Source organism: Schistocerca americana, chromosome 1 (assembly GCF_021461395.2).
Source record: "Schistocerca americana isolate TAMUIC-IGC-003095 chromosome 1, iqSchAmer2.1, whole genome shotgun sequence".
NCBI lineage: Eukaryota > Metazoa > Arthropoda > Insecta > Orthoptera > Acrididae > Schistocerca > Schistocerca americana.
The window spans coordinates 441,771,391-441,792,490 of NC_060119.1; the positions used below are offsets into that span (position 1 = coordinate 441,771,391).

The window sequence follows — 21,100 nt, forward strand, 5'->3', positions numbered from 1 at the left end:
AGTCACTGTCCTCACCCATGTAGCCCCCTCTCTGTTCCCATTCCAGCACTACACAACCGTCATTTCACCGCCACACCCAGTCTTTTAATTTTTTTTTTTTTAATTATTATTTCTCTCCTTTCTGTTACTTACCCCCTCCCCCCTCTGCACCTTCTCTCCTGCCCTCCGTCTAAACTGCAACACTTCACTCCCACCATACTATCCCTCCTCCTCCCTGCCCCAGCCTCCTCCTTACCCCCACCCAGTTGCCACTCCCATCATTCACTGGTGCTGCTGCTCACAGTGTAGTTTCAGGTCTCTGAGACTGCAGACATGTGTGCAAGTTGCGCTTGTGTGAGTGTGTGTGTACGTGTGTGTATGTGTGTCTTCTGCTGACAAAGGTCTTAGTGGCAGAAAGCTATGATTGTGTGAATCTTTTTATTGTGCCTATCGCGACTCAGCATTTCTACTATATGGTGAGTAGCAACTTTCCTTCCTTCTCTCGTATTGTTACATTCCATCCTGGATTTTCCATTCTTTGATCCAAACTTGTGCTCTATCTGTGATGATGGAACCATAAACCCTAATCTTCCTTCCTTCCTTCTTCATGTAATTTAGGGTTTTGTTTTAAACCAAAACAACCATCAGTACTAAATCCATTTTTTGTCACAGCAGAGGACTCAAGTTCAACATCAGTTTGGAAACCAGCCATCTTTAGTTTTTTAAATTTTTTTCTCCAATTTTTTATATTCCTTTTATGTTCAGTAAAAGAATAACATAATAATATTAATGAATAGCACACACATTGAATAAATTATGGGAAAGAATGACTATAATTAAATATTATAGCAAAGTAAGAATAAAACTCCATATGTCTGGTTAAGTGGAAGAAATTTACAGTTAGCATATTTCAGAGATATTCTCTACCCTCTGTGTAGTTCATTAACTTTTCTGAAAATTAGTGTTGACTAACCTTTTGCAAAAGAAACACACTGTGATGGATCATCTGAGTCAGGGTAAAGATCACAACGAAACACTCTTGACAGGTCCAATGCAGTCAGAATGAAGTCACTGCAGTCTTCAGCAACAGCTACAATCAGAAAAAAAGAACAATACTTTAATTTTTTATCGAGTTTACATAATATTAAAAATTATGTTATACAAAAAATTTTTGCAATGAAGTTGTTGTTGTTGGGTCTTCAGTCCTGAGACTGGTTTGATGCAGCTCTTCATGCTACTCTATCCTGTGCAAGCTTCTTCATCTCCCAGTACCTACTGCAGCCTACATCCTTCTGAATCTGCTTAGTGTATTCATCTCTTGGTCTCCCTCTACGATTTGTACCCTCCACGCTGTACTCCAGTACTAAATTGGTGATTCCTTGATGCCTCAGAACATGTCCTACCAACCGATCCCTTCTTCTAGTCAAGTTGTGCCACAAACTCTTCTTCTCCCCAATTCTATTCAATACCTCCTCATTAGTTATGTGATCTACCCATCTAATCATCAGCATTCATCTGTAACACCCCATTTCAAAAACTTCTATTCTCTTCTTGTCTAAACTATTTATCATCCATGTTTCACTTCCATACATGGCTACACTCCATACAAATACTTTCAGAAACGACTTCCTGACACTTAAATCTATACTCAGTGTTAACAAATTTCTCTTCTTCAGAAACGCTTTCCTTGCCATTCCCAGTCTACATTTTATATCCTCTCTACTTCGAACATCATCAGTTATTTTGCTCCCCAAATAGCAAAACTCCTTTACTACTTTAAGTGTCTCATTTCCCAATCTAATACCCTCAGCAACACCCAACTTAATTCGACTACATTCCATTATCCTCATTTTGCTTTTGTTGATGATCATCTTATACCCTCCTTTCAAGACACTGTCCATTCCGTTCAACTGCTCTTCCAAGTCCTTTGCTGTCTCTGACAGAATTACAATGTCATCGGCGAACCTCAAAGTTTTTATTTCTTCTTCATGGATTTTAATACCTATTCTGAACTTTTCTTTTGTTTTCTTTACTGCTTGCTCAATATACATATTGAATATCATCGAGGAGAGGCTACAACCCTATCTCACTCCCTCCCAAACCACTGCTTCCCTTTCATGTCCCTCGACTCTTATAACTGCCATCTGCTTTCTATACAAATTGTAAATAGCCTTTCGCTCCCTGTATTTTACCCCAACCACCTTCAGAATTTGAAAGAGAGTATTCCAGTCAAGATTGTCAAAAGCTTTCTCTAAGTACAAATGCTAGAAACGTAGGTTTGCCTTTCCTTAATCTTTCTTCTAAGATAAGTCGTAGGGTCAGTATTGCCTCACATGTTCCGATATTTCTACGGAATCCAAACTGATCTTCCCCGAGGTCAGCTTCTACTAGTTTTTCCGTTCATCTGTAAAGAATTCGCGTTAGTATTTTGCAGCTGTGACTTATTAAACTGATAGTTCGGTAATTTTCACATCTGTCAACACCTGCTTTCTTTGGGATTGGAATTATTATATTCTTCTTGAAGTCTGAGGGTATTTCGCCTGTCTCATACATCTTGCTCACCAGATGGTAGAGTTTTGTCAATGCTGGCTCTCCCAAGGCTATCAGTAGTGCTAATGGAATGTTGTCTACTCCCGGGGCCTTGTTTCGGCTTAGATCTTTCAGTGCTCTGTCAAAAACTTCACGCAGTATCATATCTCCCATCTCATCTTCATCTACATCCTCTTCCATTTCCATAATATTGTCCTCAAGTACATCGCCCTTGTATTAAGATGGCTTCGCGTATAGAAGTGTGTATAAATAGTTCCACGGTAAACGGCTACATATCGAGTATAAATTGTATAAAGTGCAATAACTACATCGCGAAAGGTATCAAGTTATGTGCAGTGTCGCAAAAATGGATTCATACAAAGTGTTTCACGGGAACGGAAGAATGGGACACGAAATGTGACTGTGGCATGGAATGCTCCGATCTACTAATGGTAGCTTTGTCAAGAAACGATAACTGCATAGAAGAAAGTGTTACTACATCGCTTCAGCAAGACCTTGTGCTTGCAAATCGTTATGTAAATAAGTTAGAGGAACTAATAAAGCAGCGGAATTATGACGATTTAAAAAATGAGTGTAATGAAAACATACCGGCAATTTTCGTTTCAAACAAAACTTCTGCTAGTAGTAAACGAAATCTTTCTGGCGGTATGACATCATCAGTAAATAGAGTGCAAAGAAAAACGGGTAATAAAGACACGACAGGATGAAATGTGAACTCAAAAAATAAGACAAGTGAATCTAGATCATCTGTGTGTTCTAACGAGAGAAACAGGTTTGATGTGCTACAAGAAGATGAAAATTGTGAACAACAAAGCACTGGGGTAGATAAAAACTTCATAGTTCAAGAAAACAGCATAAGTAGCAAGAAACATTCGTACAACAGACACAGCACTAACACAAAAAGTTCACCTAAACACAAAAAAAGAATAACAGTGTTTGCAGACAGCCATGGGCGATCAGTTGCAGCTAACTTAATGCATCAAAGTCATAATAATTTCGTAATCCAAGGAAATGTTATACCAGGTGCACCATTAACTTCAATACTTGGAAGCTGTAACAACTTACAAGATCTCACAGTGAATGACACAGTTATAATCTGGGGTGGCACAAATGATGTAGCCAAAAACGAAGCAGACAAGGCATTAAAGGCTATAACATCAGCATTAATTAAGCTTCAGCACACAAATGTAATCATAGTAGGGATACCCCATAGATATGATCTTGAAAGCTGGTCTTGTGTGAATGATGAAACCAGGTGAACAAATAGGAAAATAGCCAAAATAGTGAAATCTTTCCAAAACACTCAGTTTGTAACAGTCCCTGAGAACAGAGACTGGTACACTTCTCACGGACTACACCTAAATGCTAATGGCAAGGAAGAAATGGCCAGAACTCTACTTGCAGCCATCTCTCCAAAAAATCAACTAAAGCCTGCAATATCACTTGAGTGGAAGGATTCAGATGGAACTGAGCAAATAATACCACAGCAAGAAAAAATTACACTACCAGAAACTAACCACAATGTTGTCAAGAGGACAGTAACGAACAATGGAGTAGGAAGATCAGTTTGCAGGAACAGGATATTCAAAAGTCCAGAAACACATTGTGCTCCTAGAAGATCCTCAAGACCAATAAAACCCAGAGTTCAAAGTGACATGTTTTTGTGGGAAAGTAAAGCAACTAACAAATTCCCAGGACTGGGTAAAAACAACTGGCCAAGCCAGCTAGTTAAAACAACAGAAGCTGTTGCATCAACTGCAGACTCTTCAGCATCACTTACTCAATCAAATGTGGTGGAGTATACAATTCCAGTTACTGCAACACCAGGCAGCTCGGCACCTCCTCGGACTGTACGGAGCAAGAAAGCACCTCAACAGCTACCTTGACAACTAGACAGACCGAAGCCAGGTTGGGTAGTAGATCAAGAAATGCAAGATCGCCAAAGAACAGGAACACTTTTAGTGCCTGGATCCAGAACTTATGTAAGTGAACCAACTCAGTGCATTTTTAAGGAAGATAATCAGAGTTACCAGTTAAAAATACCACTAAGGCTCATGCACCTAAACATACAGTACCTTAGAAATAAGCTTAATATATTACAGGTTTTTGTAAGTGAACAGTCACCTCATATAGTAGTGTTAACTGAGCATGGATTAAAATCTGATGAAATTATTTACTGTAAACTAGAGGGCTACTCCTTAGCAAATAGTTATTGTAGACAGCAACATAAGGGTGGTGGTGTGGCAGTTTACATTAGTGAGAATCTCGAGTACAAGAAAATAAACTATCTAGACCAGTACAACAAAGAAGGCTTGATTGAAGTGACAGGCATTGAAGTCCACACCAAAGAGTGTAGAGAGGTTATGAGAGAACATAAAGTTATTGGGATTTACCATCCACCAAAGGCGGATGTAGTTAGCTTCATAGACATATTTAGTAGAGTAGTGGGACGTTGTGGTCCCAGGGACCTAACTATACTTGGTGATCTGAATATTGAGGCAAAATCTTCCAGTTTGTGTAATATGAGGTTAATAGATACTCTTAACTCATATACTCTCATAAATGTAGTAAATAGTGATACCAGGGTAACAAAGTCCATATCTAGCAGAATTGATTACGTTATACTATGTAAACATATTAAAGACAGTGTTAGGTGCTGGAATATGGATTTTCACTACTCTGACCACAAATGCCAGCTTGTAGAGTATGTAAACACAAGCATCCCAAAAATGACAAAAGTTATCGAAAATAAAAGAATCCTAAAAGAGGGTAACATCCTTGCCTTAAGAAATAAATTAGCTATAGAGGACTGGGATCTGGTTTACCAGACTGAAGGATCTGAAAACAAATGGGCCAAATTCTATGATACTATGCTAAGACACTTTGACAGATGCTGCCCTGTTAAGAAAATACAAAGAGTGTTCACCCATAACCAAAGTGCAAAAACCAACAGACTGATACTTCCAGCAAATATGATAAAACTCAGGCAAAACATCCAATACCTGGATGTGTTACACAAGTCAACAAACCTGCAGGTTTTTAAGGCCAAGTACGACGAAGCCAAGAAAATCTTTAAGAAAGAGCTTTCAAATCTAAGAAAACAGATATACAGCAGTGAAATAGCTCAATCAGACAATATAGCCAAGACCTCGTGGAGAATTGTAAATCAATTTCGCAAAGCCACACCGAAGCCAGAAACTGAAATTTTAATTATAAGACATGAAGGAAACACAATTAAAGATCCTAATAAAGTCTGCAATGTTTTCAATAAATACTTTTTGTCTGTAGCTGTTAGTCCAATTAATAACACAGTTGTGAGTAGTGAGGTAAAGCTCTGCCCCTTTGAAGAGCCACCTTTTGAATTCAAACAAGTAAGTGAAAAAGAAAGAGGCAGGATAATAAATAACCTAAAGAATAAGTTCTCATCTGGATGGGATGGTTTGAGTAGTATCGTGATTAAAAAATGTAATAAGGAATTAGTTAAAATAATCACCCTCCTGGTAAACTGCAGTATCAGAGAACATACATTTCCAAATGTATTGAAATGGGGCACAGTTAAACCAGTGCATAAAAAAGGATCCAAGGAAGAGGTTTCAAATTTCAGGCCCATATCATTAATACCTGTCTTCAGCAAAGTATTTGAAGTTGTGCTGCTGACACAACTTAGTGACTATTTCTTGAAAAATAAGTTCCTAACAGAGACACAACACGGATTCCGAAAAGATCATAGTACTATCATAACAATTACGGAATTTCTTCACAAAACGTATGGTGCCCTTGATCAAGGAATGCAAACAGCTGGCATATTTCTAGACCTTACTAAAGCCTTTCACTCGGTAAACCATGAGTTACTTTTAAGTAAACTTGAGTCATACAATGTAAATGCTGCATCCATGCAATTGCTGGCTACATATTTATTTAACCGCAAGCAGTGTACAAAGCTGACTTACAAAATCAATAATCAGATCATTAATTTCCAGTCCAAATATGAGACAGTCACACAAGGTGTACCCCAGGGCTCAATTTTGGGCCCTTTCCTTTTCCTAGTGTACATAAATGATGTAGAGCAACCTTTCAACTCCCAATTGGTAACCTATGCAGACGATACCTCACTGTTATTTCTTGGTAAACAAAATGATGAGTTAACGTTGGTAGCCACTGAGGGACTACAGCAAATAACTACTTATTTCCAAGATCAAGGTTTGAAAGTTAATATCAGTAAATCTCAGTTATTGCCATTTAAACTTACAAACTCACACCAAACCTCTATCAGTAACATAGGTGGAATTGAAGTAGTGGACACAGAAGGCAGCAGATTTCTAGGTATTCACCTAGATGAAAATCTAAGATGGGTAAACCATATCAAATTTTTATACAATAAAATCAGCAGTTCATTACATCTAATCAGCCAGTTATCAAAAGTAGTTCCACGTCAGACATTAAAAACAATTTATTATGGAACCATTTTTCCACAGATTAATTACGGGATAGAGATATGGGGTTGTGCTGCCGACATACATATGAACAGAATATTAACCCTACAGAAAAGAGCAATCAGAATTATCCATGGATTAGGGTATAGAGATTCATGCAGGGAAATCTTTGTTCATCATAAATACCTCACAGTCTACTCACTGTATCTTTACAAATTAATTATATTTTTTGTGACACATCAAAACAAAGAAACAAAGTGCTCTGATATGCATGCCTATAATACAAGAAATAAAGACTGCTACTACAGACAAAGAACAAAATTAAAAACAACAGACCATAGTCCATGCATTAGTGGTCAAATATGGTACAACAGATTACCGAGTTCTATAAGGGGCCACAAAGGGAACTTATTCAAAGTGAAACTGAAACATTTCTTGATTGACAAGTGTTTATACTCTTTAAGTGAATATTAATATTAAACTAAAATAAATTATTGTGTATATGTATATTTTGTACTAAACTTGTAAAAAAAATGATATGACGTTTGCAAAAGACACCAGTTGGTGTCTCCATGCAAAAAAAAAAAAAAAAAAAAAAAAAAAGTACTCCTTCCACCTTTCTGCTTTCCCTTCTTTGCTTAGAACTGGGTTTCCATCTGTGCTCTTAATATTCATACAAGTGGTTCTCTTTTCTCCAAAGGTCTCTTTAATTTTCCTTTAGGCAGTATCTATCTTACCCCTAGTGAGATAAGCCTCTACATCCTTACATTTGTCCTCTAGCCATCCCCACTTAGCCATTTTGCACTTCCTGTCGATCTCATTTTTGAGACGTTTGTGTTCCTTTTTGCCTGCTTCACTTACTGCATTTTTGTATTTTCTCCTTTCATCAATTAAATTCAATATTTCTTCTGTTACCCAAGGATTTCTACTAGCCCTCGTCTTTTTACCTACTTGATCCTCTGCTGCCTTCACTATTTCATTCCTCAAAGCTACCCATTCTTCTTCTACTGTATTTCTTTCCCCCCATTCCTGTCAATTGTTCCCTTATGCTCCCCCTGAAACTCTGTACAACCTCTGGTTTAGTCACTTTATCCAGGTCCCATCTCCTTAAATTCCCACCTTTTTGCAGTTTCTTCAGTTTTAATCTACAGTTCATAACCAATAGATTGTGGTCAGAGTCCACACCTGCCCATGGAAATGTCTTACAAATTAAAATGTGGCTCCTAAATCTCTGTCTTACCATTATATAATATATCTGAAACCTTCTACTATCTCTAGGGTTCTTCCATGTATACAACCTTCTTTCATGATTCTTAAACCAAGTGTTAGCTATGATTAAGATATGCTTTGTGCAAAATTCTACCTGGCGGCTTCCTCTTTCATTTCTTAGCCCCAATCCATATTCACCTACTACGTTTCCTTCTCTTCCTTTTCCTACTGTCAAATTCCAGTCACCCATGACTATTAAATTTTCGTCTCCCTTCACTACCTGAATAATTTCTTTTATCTCATCATACATTTCATAAAAAAATAGGAATGCGGATAAGCTACTACAAACAGCATAGTGAACGCGTTATTGTGGCCAAGATAGACATGAAGCCCACACCTACTACAGTAGTACAAGTTTATATGCCAACTAGCTCTGCAGATGATGAAGAAATTGAAGAAATGTATGACGAAATAAAAGAAATTATTCAGATAGTGAAGGGAGACGAAAATTTTATAATCATGGGTGACTGGAATTCGGTAGTAGGAAAAAGAAGAGAAGGAAATGTAGTAGGTGAATATGGATTGGGGATAAGAAATGAAAGAGGAAGCCGCCTGGTAGAATTTTGCACAGAGCACAACTTAATCGTAGCTAACACTTGGTTCAAGAATCATAAAAGAAGGTTGTATACATGGAAGAACCCTAGAGATAGTAGAAGGTTTCAGATATATTATATAATGGTGAGACAGAGATTTAGGAGCCAGATTTTAATTTGTAAGACATTTCCATGGTCAGGTGTGGACTCTGACCACAATCTATTGGTTATGAACTGTAGATTAAAACTGAAGAAACTGCAAAAAGGTGGGAATTTAAGGAGATGGGACCTGGATAAAGTTACTAAACCAGAGGTTGTACAGAGTTTCAGGGAGAGCATAAGGGAACAAATGGCAGGAATGGGGGAAAGAAATACAGTAGAAGAAGAATGGGTAGCTTTGAGGGATGAAGTAGTGAAGGCAGCAGAGGATCAAGTAGGTAAAAAGACGAGGGCTAGTAGAAATCCTTGGGTAACAGAAGAAATATTGAATTTAATTGATGAAAGGAGAAAATACAAAAATGCAGTAAGTGAAGCAGGCAAAAAGGAACACAAACGTCTCAAAAATGAGATCGACAGGAAGTGCAAAATGGCTAAGTGGGGATGGCTAGAGGACAAATGTAAGGATGTAGAGGCTTATCTCACTAGTGGTAAGATAGATACTGCCTAAAGGAAAATTAAAGAGACCTTTGGAGAAAAGAGAACCATTTGTATGAATATTAAGAGCTCAGATGGAAACCCAGTTCTAAGCAAAGAAGGGAAAGCAGAAAGGTGGAAGGAGTATATAGAGGGTCTATACAAGGGCGATGTACTTGAGGACAATATTATGGAAATGGAAGAGGATGTAGATGAAGATGAAATGGGAGATATGATACAGCGTGAAGAGTTTGACAGAGCACTGAAAGACCTGAGTCGAAACAAGGCCCTGGGAGTAGACAACATTCCATTAGAACTACTGACTGCCTTGGGAGAGCCAGTCCTGACAAAACTCTACCATCTGGTGAGCAAGATGTATGAGACAGGCGAAATTCATTCAGACTGCAAGAAGAATATAATAATTCCAATCCCAAAGAAAGCAGGTGTTGACAGATGTGAAAATTACTGAACTATCAGTTTAATAAGTCACGGCTGCAAAATACTAATGCGAATTCTTTACAGATGAGTGGAAAAACTAGTAGAAGCCAACCTAGGAGAAGATCAATTTGGATTCCATAGAAATATTGGAACACGTGAGGCAATTATGACCCTACGACTTATCTTAGAAGAAAGATTAAGGAAAGGCAAACCTACGTTTCTAGCATTTGTAGACTTAGAGAAAGCTTTTGACAATGTTGACTGGAATACTCTCTTTCAAATTCTGAAGGTGGCAGGGGTAAAATATAGAGAGCAAAAGGCTATTTACAATTTGTCTAGAAACCAAATGATAGTTATAAGAGTTAAGGGCCATGAAAAAGAAACGGTGGTTGGGAAGGGAGTGAGACAGGGTTGTAGCCTCTCCCCGATGTTATTCAATCTGTATATTGAGCAAGCAGTGAAGGAAACAAAGAAAAATTTGGAGTAGTTATTAAAATCCATGGAGAAGAAATAAAAACTTTGAGGTTCTCCAATGACATTGTAATTCTGTCAGAGACAGGAAAGGACTTGGAAGAGCAGATGAATGGAATGGATAGTGTCTTGAAAGGAGGATATAAGATGAACATCAACAAAAACAAAACGAGGATAATGGAATGTAGTTGAATTAAGTCGGGTGATGCTGAGGGTATTAGATTAGGAAATGAGACACTTAAAGTAGTAAAGGAGTTTTGCTATTTGGGGAGCAAAATAACTGATGATGGTCAAAGTAGAGAGGATATAAAATGTAGACTGGCAATGGGAAGGAAAGCGTTTCTGAAGCAGAGAAATTCGTTAACATTGAGTATAGATTTAAGTGTCCGGAAGTCATTTCTGAAAGTATTTGTATGGAGTGTAGCTATGTATGGAAGTGAAACATGGACGATAAATAGTTTAGACAAGAAGAGAAAAGAAGCTTTTGAAATGTGGTGCTACAGAAGAATGCTGAAGATTAGATGGGTAGATCACATAACTAATGAGGAGGTGTTGAAGAGGATTGGGGAGAACAGAAGTTTGTGGCACAACTTGACTAGAAGAAGGGATCATGTTCTGAGGCATCAAGGGATAGCGATTTAGTATTGGAGGGCTGTGCGGAGGGTAAAAATCGTAGAGGGAGACTAAGAGATGAATACACAAAGCAGATTCAGAAGGATGTAGGTTGCAGTAGGTACTGGGAAATGAAGAAGCTTGCACAGGACAGAGTAGCATGGAGAGCTGCATCAAACCAGTCTCAGGACTGAAGGCCATAACAACAACAACAACATTTCATCAATTTCTTCATCATCTGCAAAGCTAGCTGGCATATAAACTTGTACTACTGTAGAAGGCGTGGGCTTCATATCTATCTTGGCTACAATAATGTGTTCACTATGCTGTTTGTAGTAGCTTACCCGCACTACTATTTTTTTAATTCATTATTAAACCTACTCCTTCATTACCCCTATTTGATTTTGTTTTTATAACCCTGTATTCACCTGACCAAAAGTCTTGTTCCTCCTGCCACCAAACTTCACTAATTCCCACTATATCTAACTTTAACCTATCCATTTCCCTTTTTAAAGTTTCTAACCTACCTGCCCGATTAAGGGGTCTGACATTCCACTCTCCGATCTGTAGAACGCCAGTTTTCTTTCTCCTGATAATGACATCCTCTTGAGTAGTCCCCACCCGGAGATCCGAATGGGGGACTATTTTACCTCCAGAATTTTTTACCCAAGAGGACGCCATCTTCATTTAATCATACAGTAAAGCTGCATGCCCTCTGGAAAAATTACAGCTGTAGTTTCCCCCTGCTTTCAGCCGTTCGCAGTACCACAACAGCAAGGCCGTTTTGGTTAGTGTTACAGGGCCAGATCAGTCAATCATTCAGACTGTTGCCCCTGCAACTACTGAAAAGGATGCTGCCCCTCTTCAGGAACCACATGTTTGTCTGGCCTCTCAACAGATACACCTCTGTTGTGGTTGCACCTACGGTACGGCTATCTGTATCGTTGAGGCACGCAAGCCTCCCCACCAATGGCAAGGTCCATGGTTCCTGGGTGGCAGTGAAGTATAAATGTAAATAAATCATATAAATGTAAATAAATCATAAAGAGAGACTGCTACACACATCAAAAAGTGTAAACATTAAACAGCAGGTACCTACATAACGTTTTTGTGGATATTGTAATTCATTTATTGAACTTTTGATCTTTATTGAAGTTATCTCGAACTGAAGTATCTCTGTTGTTGTTGCTGTCCAGTAGTTCTCAAGATGTGACAGCAGGAGAGAAGATATCTGTGCATGTGGTCAGTGTGAGTTAATGTGTTACAGGGCTATTACAAATGATTGAAGCGATTTCATAAATTCACTGTAGCTCCATTCATTGACATATGGTCATGACACACTACAGATACGTAGAAAAACTCATAAAGTTTTGTTCGGCTGAAGCCGCACTTCAGGTTTCTGCTGCCAGAGCGCTCGAGAGCGCAGTGAGACAAAATGGCAACAGGAGCCGAGAAAGCGTATGTCGTGTTTGAAATGCACTCACATCAGTCAGTCATAACAGTGCAACGACACTTCAGGACGAAGTTCAACAAAGATCCACCAACTGCTAACTCCATTCGGCGATGGTATGTGCAGTTTAAAGCTTCTGGATGCCTCTGTAAGGGGAAATCAACGGGTCGGCCTGCAGTGAGCAAAGAAATGGTTGAACGCGTGCGGGCAAGTTTCACGTGTAGCCGCGGAAGTCGACCAGGGAGCTAAACCTACCACAGCCGATGGTTTGGAAAATCTTACAGAAAAGGCTAAAGCAGAATCATTTCTTAAACAGGAGATTGGAAAACCGATGGATCGGTCATGGTGGAGATCATGATCAACAATTCATGTCATGGCCTCCACGCTCTACCGACTTAACCCCATGCGATTTCTTTCTGTGGGGTTATGTGAAAGATTTAGTGTTTAAACCTCCTCTACCAAGAAATGTGCCAGAACTGCGAGCTCGCATCAACAATGCTTTCGAACTCATTGATGCGGACATGCTGCGCCGAGTGTGGGAGGAACTTGATTATCGGCTTGATGTCTGCCGAATCACTAAAGGGGCACATATCGAACATTTGTGAGTGCATAAAAAAACTTTTTGAGTTTTTGTATGTGTGTGCAAAGCATTTTGAAAATATCTCAAATAATAAAGTTATTGTAGAGCTGTGAAATCGCTTCAATCCTTTGTAATAATCCTGTAGTTTCATGCCCCACTGGGAATTTGTACAATTAATCATAATGAGTGGAATGCATCATTTTACATTCACAGTACACATTCATTTGTAAATATGGCTACATGTTGGCCATTTACAAATTTTTCTCTCTGTTTCATAGAGAAAAAAAGTGTCTCTATAAAATGCATAATTTTATTTTCTGAAACCATTTTTTATCTTCCACTCATCATATTTCATTACAGCAGAGGTTGAAAATGCCGCCTCAGTTGTAAATTACTTTATATTCACATGACCGGTTTTGGACTGTTATAAGCCCATCCTCAGGTGTCATAGCTGAGCTGTGGTCCATGAACTGTAACAAATTTACTTTTAGTTCAAAAAACTGGTTCCTATTAAAAGTATTTAAACTGAGTACTGGAAAAAAAGATTTACTGCAGTTCAAAACTAAAAATTGTATGGTAAATGAAACCCACATAATCTTGGAAACCAAGAACTGAAAGAAGCAGGCTGTGTTAGGTTTTTAGGAATGCATATGAACCAAAATTTTTCATGGTCTTCACATATAAAGTGCTTTGCAAATAAATTAAACAGACTGACCTTTTCAATGAAGACTCTGTCACATTCAGCTAGCTTGGAACAAGAAAAATAGCTTACCACAGCTATTTTGAGTCAGGAATAAAGTATGGTATTATTTTTGGGTTAACACAAGTAAAATGATTAGAATATTAAAATTACAGTAACCAGGTGTTAGAAATACAGTATGTGTAATGCAAAACCAAAAGAATCCTGTTTCCCACTGTTAAAATGTTAATGCCCCCTGTTTTTACATTTATGAACAGATTGTTTTTGTATACAGTAACCCTAAGTCATTGATGGACGATGACTTTAAACATCACCACAGCACTAGGAACAAAGGGAATTTCATATGTCCCACAAGAAAGAAAAATAGATAGATAGATCCACAGCATGGAGGTAGGGCAACTGGATCAAAAACTATGAAAGTTGTTAGTACGTAAATGCTATTATTCCTTGGAAAGGATGCAGAATGATGATATGAAAATCTGGGCAAGAAAGCAAATGGTTGTTAATTAAGCGTAGCAGTTTTATGTCAAATAAACAACTTTAATAATTACATTCTTTATGTTAATGCTCTTGTTATGTATTATTTCTGTAATACAAATGAATTCTAATTGCAGTGTTGATGAGTCCCCTGTACATTAAATCTATGACTTAATTTACTATTCAAAATTCTGATTCTGATTCTGAATGTTTCACGGTCACAGAAAGAATTCACACAACTGTCCTGTAAGAAATTCCTGACACTCGAAGTAGTTGCTACGAACTACAGGCTTTTGAGAGAGTGCTTCAAATTTCTTAAAGGATCATTGCAATTGTCCTAACCAGTCTTTCAGAATGTCTTTTATGCTTAAGATAACTGGCTGGACTGCAACATGAGAAATCTTTTGCCAGCTCTTTATCTTGAATGGCAAGTTTTCATATTTTTTAAGTTTTCACTTGCTGAGCAGAAGCCCAAGAGAGGTCACTTATTTTGTATATTTTGACTCCCTGTTTTATGGAATTATCCTTTGGGGCATACCACTTAACATAAATAAAATGTTTTTTCAGCATAAGTGAGTAGTAAAATGTGTAAAGTAGATGACCGTACATCTTGTGGAAGCCTTTTAAAGGGCTTTTGAATTCTTACACTCAGTTCCTAATACAGTTATGGTACTCTTTATTATTTTTAAATTGGAAATCCCTGAAAATTCAAAAGAAAATAAAAATCTTATGACTAACCACTCGTTCTATAAATTATCTGAATATCTAGAATCAGGGACTGAAGGGTCTTCTGAGCTACATGGCAAATAGCAGTGTTTGTTGTAAACTTGTATGACAAGTAAAAATGTGCTTGCTGGGATATCAATAATTACGTGCATCTCTGTCCAGAGAGCAGGGGAATATCTGTGGGCGAGTCAAAGACAACAATACTTTCTGAATCATGATACTATGTAGACATGTTGATGTTCTGTTATTGGGACATTCATTATCCCCAGTAGAGAAATATTTCCACCTACTGTAAATAGGACTCAGTATTTACAGTTTACAATAGTATTTTCCAGAGAAAATATTTTTTACATTTTCTTTGGAAAACACCATTGTAATCATGTGAATATTAAGCTGCTAATAGCAGCTAAATAGTAAAACTGAGGGAGCAGCAGCTTTTTTCAAAATAGCAGCTTTCTTACTGATTTACTCAGTTAAATTTAGATGGCAAAAGCAAGAATAGCACTAAGCAGTATAGTGATAATTTATTGCTAATACACGGTACACGTTTAGTTTCTATGATTTCTTTGGCTTATATTAATGTACACCTTGGCTCATTTCACATCCATGGAGGTTCTTCTACTTGTTGGGATCTACAGAACATATTGAGTTTATACATGATTTTGTGAAGCAAAATTATCTCAATAAGCTGAACAAGCTTTTTTTTTCTTTTTTAACTCTGATAATGAAAGGTGGCAGTGTATATGGCAGTATACACTACAATTTTTTACTGGTTCTCAGACTGCAATTTGTTTTTATTGCTCCCAAGTCTCCAACCACGTGCAGTCATTTACAAAGTGCAATATTTTGACAACATACCTTGCCAAACTAGAGTCTACACCCAGCATTCAGTGATCATTTCCCTCCACTACTCCAGTCATCGTGCCATCTGGGTGGGTAATGGGGTAAGGGGTGGGGAGCAAGAAGAGTATAAAGCAGGCATGATGTAGTGAAGATGATCTTCTACAGGCTTCGCCTGAAGATGACGCCAAGGTACACTACTGAAATACTGTGTTTTGTAATGATTGCATGCAGCTCAACATGAGCAAGTGATACAAACAGTTGATCGAGCAGGAAAGCTTAAAATGTCAAATTGTTTTTACCATACATAACTTATTATGCAGGTGCAGACATTCACATATATTTTATTGTGGGATGCAGATACAAATACAAGAGTATAATACTTTGACAATTCAGGCATTCCCAGTGGATTTGCTGCATTCTGTCTGTGCTAGATTATTTGTATAAACCCCACAGTATTTCACTGAGCCAACTGCCCTACATTTTAATGTGATCGCTCCGGGTGATTACTGGTAAGTAGTCAGTGCTAGTATATATACTGAGGTGGTGTTCTTTGGGAGATTGCTTTCACAGATCAAGGATGCACAATGTTATTGCTACAAGATAGATGATGTTAATGTGTCAAAAAAGCCCTACTGCAAACCAAGATGTAGGCTTCAGTGTGTGTAGGAAGCCCAGTGCTTACTGTCAAGTGTCACTGTGACTGGGAGCAGAACCAAAAATAGATGCTATGTGGACCTTTTGTAAATTCTTACTGTTTTTATGGAGCACGTAATTAAGTACAAATATAAAATTTTGTGGGAACTGACTGGGATAATAGCTGCTGGTAAACCTTTTGGGATGTAGGGTTGTGGTCCAAGAAACTCTTCTGTTCCTGATGTTTCATCCAGGACTGTGCTGGACATCCTCAGAGATGCTCCTCCACTGAGTCTTGCTGACTTACTGGTCGGATGTCCGAGAACGACGTATATATACTCACATCCCGAAAGGTTTACCAGCAGCTATGTCATCCAGCTGTGAAAGCCTTCACTCTACGACTGGGATAATGCCAAGTGGACACCTGTCAACTATGCAACAATGGTATACCCAATGTTAACACTCAGAAAACCTGCAGTACAAACAAGCAGGGTGCTCACTGCCTCAGACTGTGCAAGACAGAATGTCAGGAACACATGATTCAACACTTAGACAACAGTGCAGTGCAGGTGTAAGATTCTTCAGTAATGTGTCTAAGTGTAGCAACTTCACCTAGGGATGACACAAAAATGCTTTTCAGGCAGTAAACTTTGCATAAAGGAATGCTCTGAAGTTAAATATTAGTCTAGCCAAGAGCAGTGACAGGCTCAGAATACAAGAGAACATTTGGTCACTGATATGGGGGAATGAGGCCATTGAATGCTATGAAACCCTGTCCTCCTTCCACCGATTCTCAGGGTCTGGTCACTCCATCTGCATCACTGATACCAATGGAAGGCCAGCTCTGCTAGCTGCAGGATGACCTGCTATGCTGTGTGCGGCTCTGCTCTTCAAGCTGTATTCCTGCTAATCATACTTGTGGCCACAAAAGGAGCTGTTCATCTTGGGAAATGGGTGCCAGTGCTGCAACTCCTGAGCAATACAAGTACTTCTTTACCAGTTGTATCTGGGACCGCCACAGGTGCGGTCCTTCATGTTGCTGTTGAGTCTTCTGCCTACATGCCACCCTGACAATCTAAAACATAAGCACACAGATTTCTGAGGCCAACCCTCAGTGCAGCTTCACTCGACAAGAACACTGAGGCCTCAACAGTCATCTGCAGCCATGCTGGGCTGCTGCAACCGCACTGTTGTACTGCCCTATGAAGGAGCCATGGCTCTGGCCTCAGATAATGCTAGGACTGTGCCAGCAGATTCCTCACCTGGCACTGACACGCTACCATACACCCTGTGCAATGTGAGCTCAGCACGGTCATTGTTAGGCCACACTGGCAAGAAGACAGAATGATTGTAAGACTCTTGGAAATAAATGCCTTAATTGTATGATGTCTCATTAGTGCACTATACAGCCACATCTATGCACTTCTGCTCAACTGTCGTACACCCATGTAGAAGGCTACACCTTGCAGGCTCATACATCATTCTCGTTGCAGTCAAACAGTAGGAAGTGCAGTGTACCAGGCTGTGTCGACTTGGAATTCAGAATCCGTACTACTGAGTTTGTCCATTCTATAATATATTTCACTTCCTTCATAATGCAATTCCAGGGGCAAGAACCTAACAATGTAGACTTTACCTTCGCTTGTGTGGTGCACCATGCTATGACAACGCTCAGCAATTGCAAATTTATTCTGTTGGCTGGGTCATATATTTTGCTGGTATTCATTGCAAAGGCTTTACACCATGCACCAAATCTGACCAATATAATGACATTTCACATTGGTATCAGTGTTTTGTAAGATATCTTGAGTGGATGATGAAGGTTTGTAGAGCCAAAGTTAAAAAGTGACCTTTAGAAATTACCAGATGAAACTGGTTTTCATCAACCATTTAGCTTTTGCAAGTGATCTGGTGACAGGTCCTTCTGGTAAACAAAACTTCAACACAACATCAGTGTCTGGATGAAAATGTTAAAGAAGAAAGGAGTAAAGGCATATATTTGACAAAAACAAAACTCTGATTTTAAAGGAAAGAAACATAACAGTTGAATGAAATAAGTTTGTGGATTTAAGTACTTGGTCTCTGTTGTCTGTGCAGATGGGAAGATGAAATTACAGAAAGAGATGGATTACTAGGCTGCCTTTTTAACATAGTCAGCCGGAACTCATTCTCAGCAACAGATAAATATCCAAAGAGACAAAGATGGTTTTATACGGATGTGTCTATAACCTGACATTGATCTATTGCTGTTGGTATTACATAGTGAATAAGCAAAACAAAAGTCAGATCCAAGTACCAAAGATGAGATGCCTTAACAAAATACGAAACAAGAATTGAAGGAACAGGATAAAAAAAAAAAACAGCCATCCCAAAAATTTAAATACAAAGCTGATGGAGAAGGTTACCTAGTAGCAACAGCTGGAGCAGTTTGGACATTTACAGCAAGTATTGAAATATTGGCAGTCAAGGTTAAAAGGACAAAGGGATAGAAGAAGCATTGCAGTGAAGGGATGTCAGTAAGAGAGCAAGGAGGAAGAGACGAAGGTTCTCTGCACTATGAGGAAGATGAGAAACTGATGAAGTGAGTACTTGTTGATGGACTGGTTAACTACACAGAGGTATCATTTATTTCTCACAAACAATTTGCCTGATATTCTAGAAGATTTCTCATGTGTTGTTTCAGAGATTATATGAGGTACCCACATGCTTTGGAAGGAATAAACAATTTTTTTTAAGCTAAGCCTTTCCTGGGAAAGTACTCAACTTTGGAGGGCTAATTTTAAAAACTTTGCCTTCATCTAAACTAAATCATCTGAGTGTTCCTACAAGGACACTTACCTATGAACATGGAGGAGATGATAGCACATGTTCCTGCAACTCATGTCTCATAGATGCAGTTTGTCTGAAGAGTTCAGATAAGCATGATCGAGAGAGTCACTAAAAGTGTGAAAATGTTTTGCACAGGACATACTGTAATTAATAGTACTTGTAATGTTGTAGCTGGTTACTGACATGTATATTAGGGCAGTTGTAATGAAAGCAATTTGTGTCATTAATATATTTTGGGTTGTTTGAACGTTAAACCTTATTTAACAGCTTCACACCCATAAATTTTATTGTTATTGTTGACCTACAACAGGTAATTCTCATCTAACTGACTCGTGCTCTTCATGTAAAACAAAATAGAGGAGGAAGACAACAGATGAAAAATAAAATATTATTTAGAATTCTGAAACTGTGAACTGCATTGTTAGCTGGCTGCTGGATTTTCATAGTTTAGATCTGTTTATCAAAAGTTCTCTTTTTTACAGACAAAAGTGCTCAAAATTACACAAAGAATAGTCCATATACACTTGCATAATAAATTGCTATGACACACTATTAGTATAAATCACCCTGAAAATACAATAAGTCAGCATGATTAAATGAAGTTAAGATTTCTTCAGCCTTCTCTTTGTGTTTTGTACTTTCTCTGTAAGCCAAAAACATTCTTCAGATGAGAACTAAAAGGCTTAAATTAGAGTTTTGGAACTTTTTTACTCCAAGAATAATGAGAATAGTTCTACTTTTTTTTTTACAAGGTATATTTGTTAATCGTAAAATATGCTTAACACTGTGATGAATAATAAGATGTCTTGGTGTATTAATGTGATATATGTATACTGATCATGTAAAGTGAACATACCTCTACAGGCTTTACGACAAGGAAGCAAAACATTGTTTCCCATTGGTTGACATGCAGGTTCAAGCAGTGAACAAATGAACTGACGTCCCCTGTTACTGCAACCTGATTCCAATATCATTTCAAAGTATGGCAGAGCTGCATCAAGGTCTGCTACCTGATTTATACCAGGCACCAAAGGAAGGGTTGTTAAGTCATAAGGCAAAACACCCTGACACATTTCCAGGCGAGGTGAGAAACATAAACCTGTGAAAATGTTAATTATAACATTACATTACAAAACTATGAGTGTTTTGATAAATCAGGAAATGATGTATGTTCTAGCAATATAAATGTTTAAATTTTTAAAACTGTTAACTACTGATTATATCAACTACTCAATTTATATATATTTGATGCATTGAAATTTCAGCAAATTAAGTTATTATATTAAAAATAATTTTATCTAAAGCTTTATAATGAGGTATCACAAACGATGGCACTGAAATTGACATAGGGAAATGATAATAAGATCTTACTATTCTGGAACTTTTGGATCCTTCTGCCAAAGATACAATGGAAAAGTTACTTAGGATAGCTGATTGAGAGAAACATAATAGGTGCATCTTAACAAATTCATCTTGTTATCCTTAGGAACACAGTAACTGTTATATGTTGTCACCACTGATGAACATGTAACAGGGTATGTATGAGTAGTTTTCTGTTTTATTGAATCTATTGTGTCGTATCATTTTGGACATGAGAGCAAAATGTTATGAATAAATATAATGTTTATAAGAAATCTGCTGAAGTTGTATTTTATTTTCATTGAACTATTTAACATTAAAGCATGTTGTTTACAACACAGTCTTGGAGCTTGTGTAGCACGCATTTCTGCTGCTAGGCACATGTAGTGCAATTCATTGTCAGTTCAGTAACGCCTGTGTTGTCACCCTGGCTTGTTCTGTTCATCTGCAGTGATTGTTTTTGCTAGTGCTGTTTTGTTCTTGTTTTGTTTGCTATGATGGTAAGTTTAAGTGAACAATGTGCAGCTGTGAAATTTTGTTATCTACTCAGTAAAAATGCTACTGAAACTGTTTTAATATGAAAAT

At 38.0% G+C, this 21,100-nt stretch overlaps 1 protein-coding gene across 2 annotated transcripts in view; it reads right to left on the reverse strand.

The window, feature by feature from the left end:
* LOC124602927 overlaps positions 1-21,100 on the reverse strand; it is a 274,195-nt gene that overhangs the window by 15,059 nt on the left and 238,036 nt on the right. For both annotated transcript variants that reach the window (XM_047136357.1, XM_047136358.1), the window contains exons 5-6: positions 20,013-20,255; positions 953-1,069 (exon numbers count right to left, since the gene is read on the reverse strand). In XM_047136357.1, the coding sequence (XP_046992313.1) occupies positions 953-1,069; positions 20,013-20,255 (360 nt within the window). The remainder of the gene's footprint in view (positions 1-952; positions 1,070-20,012; positions 20,256-21,100) is intronic.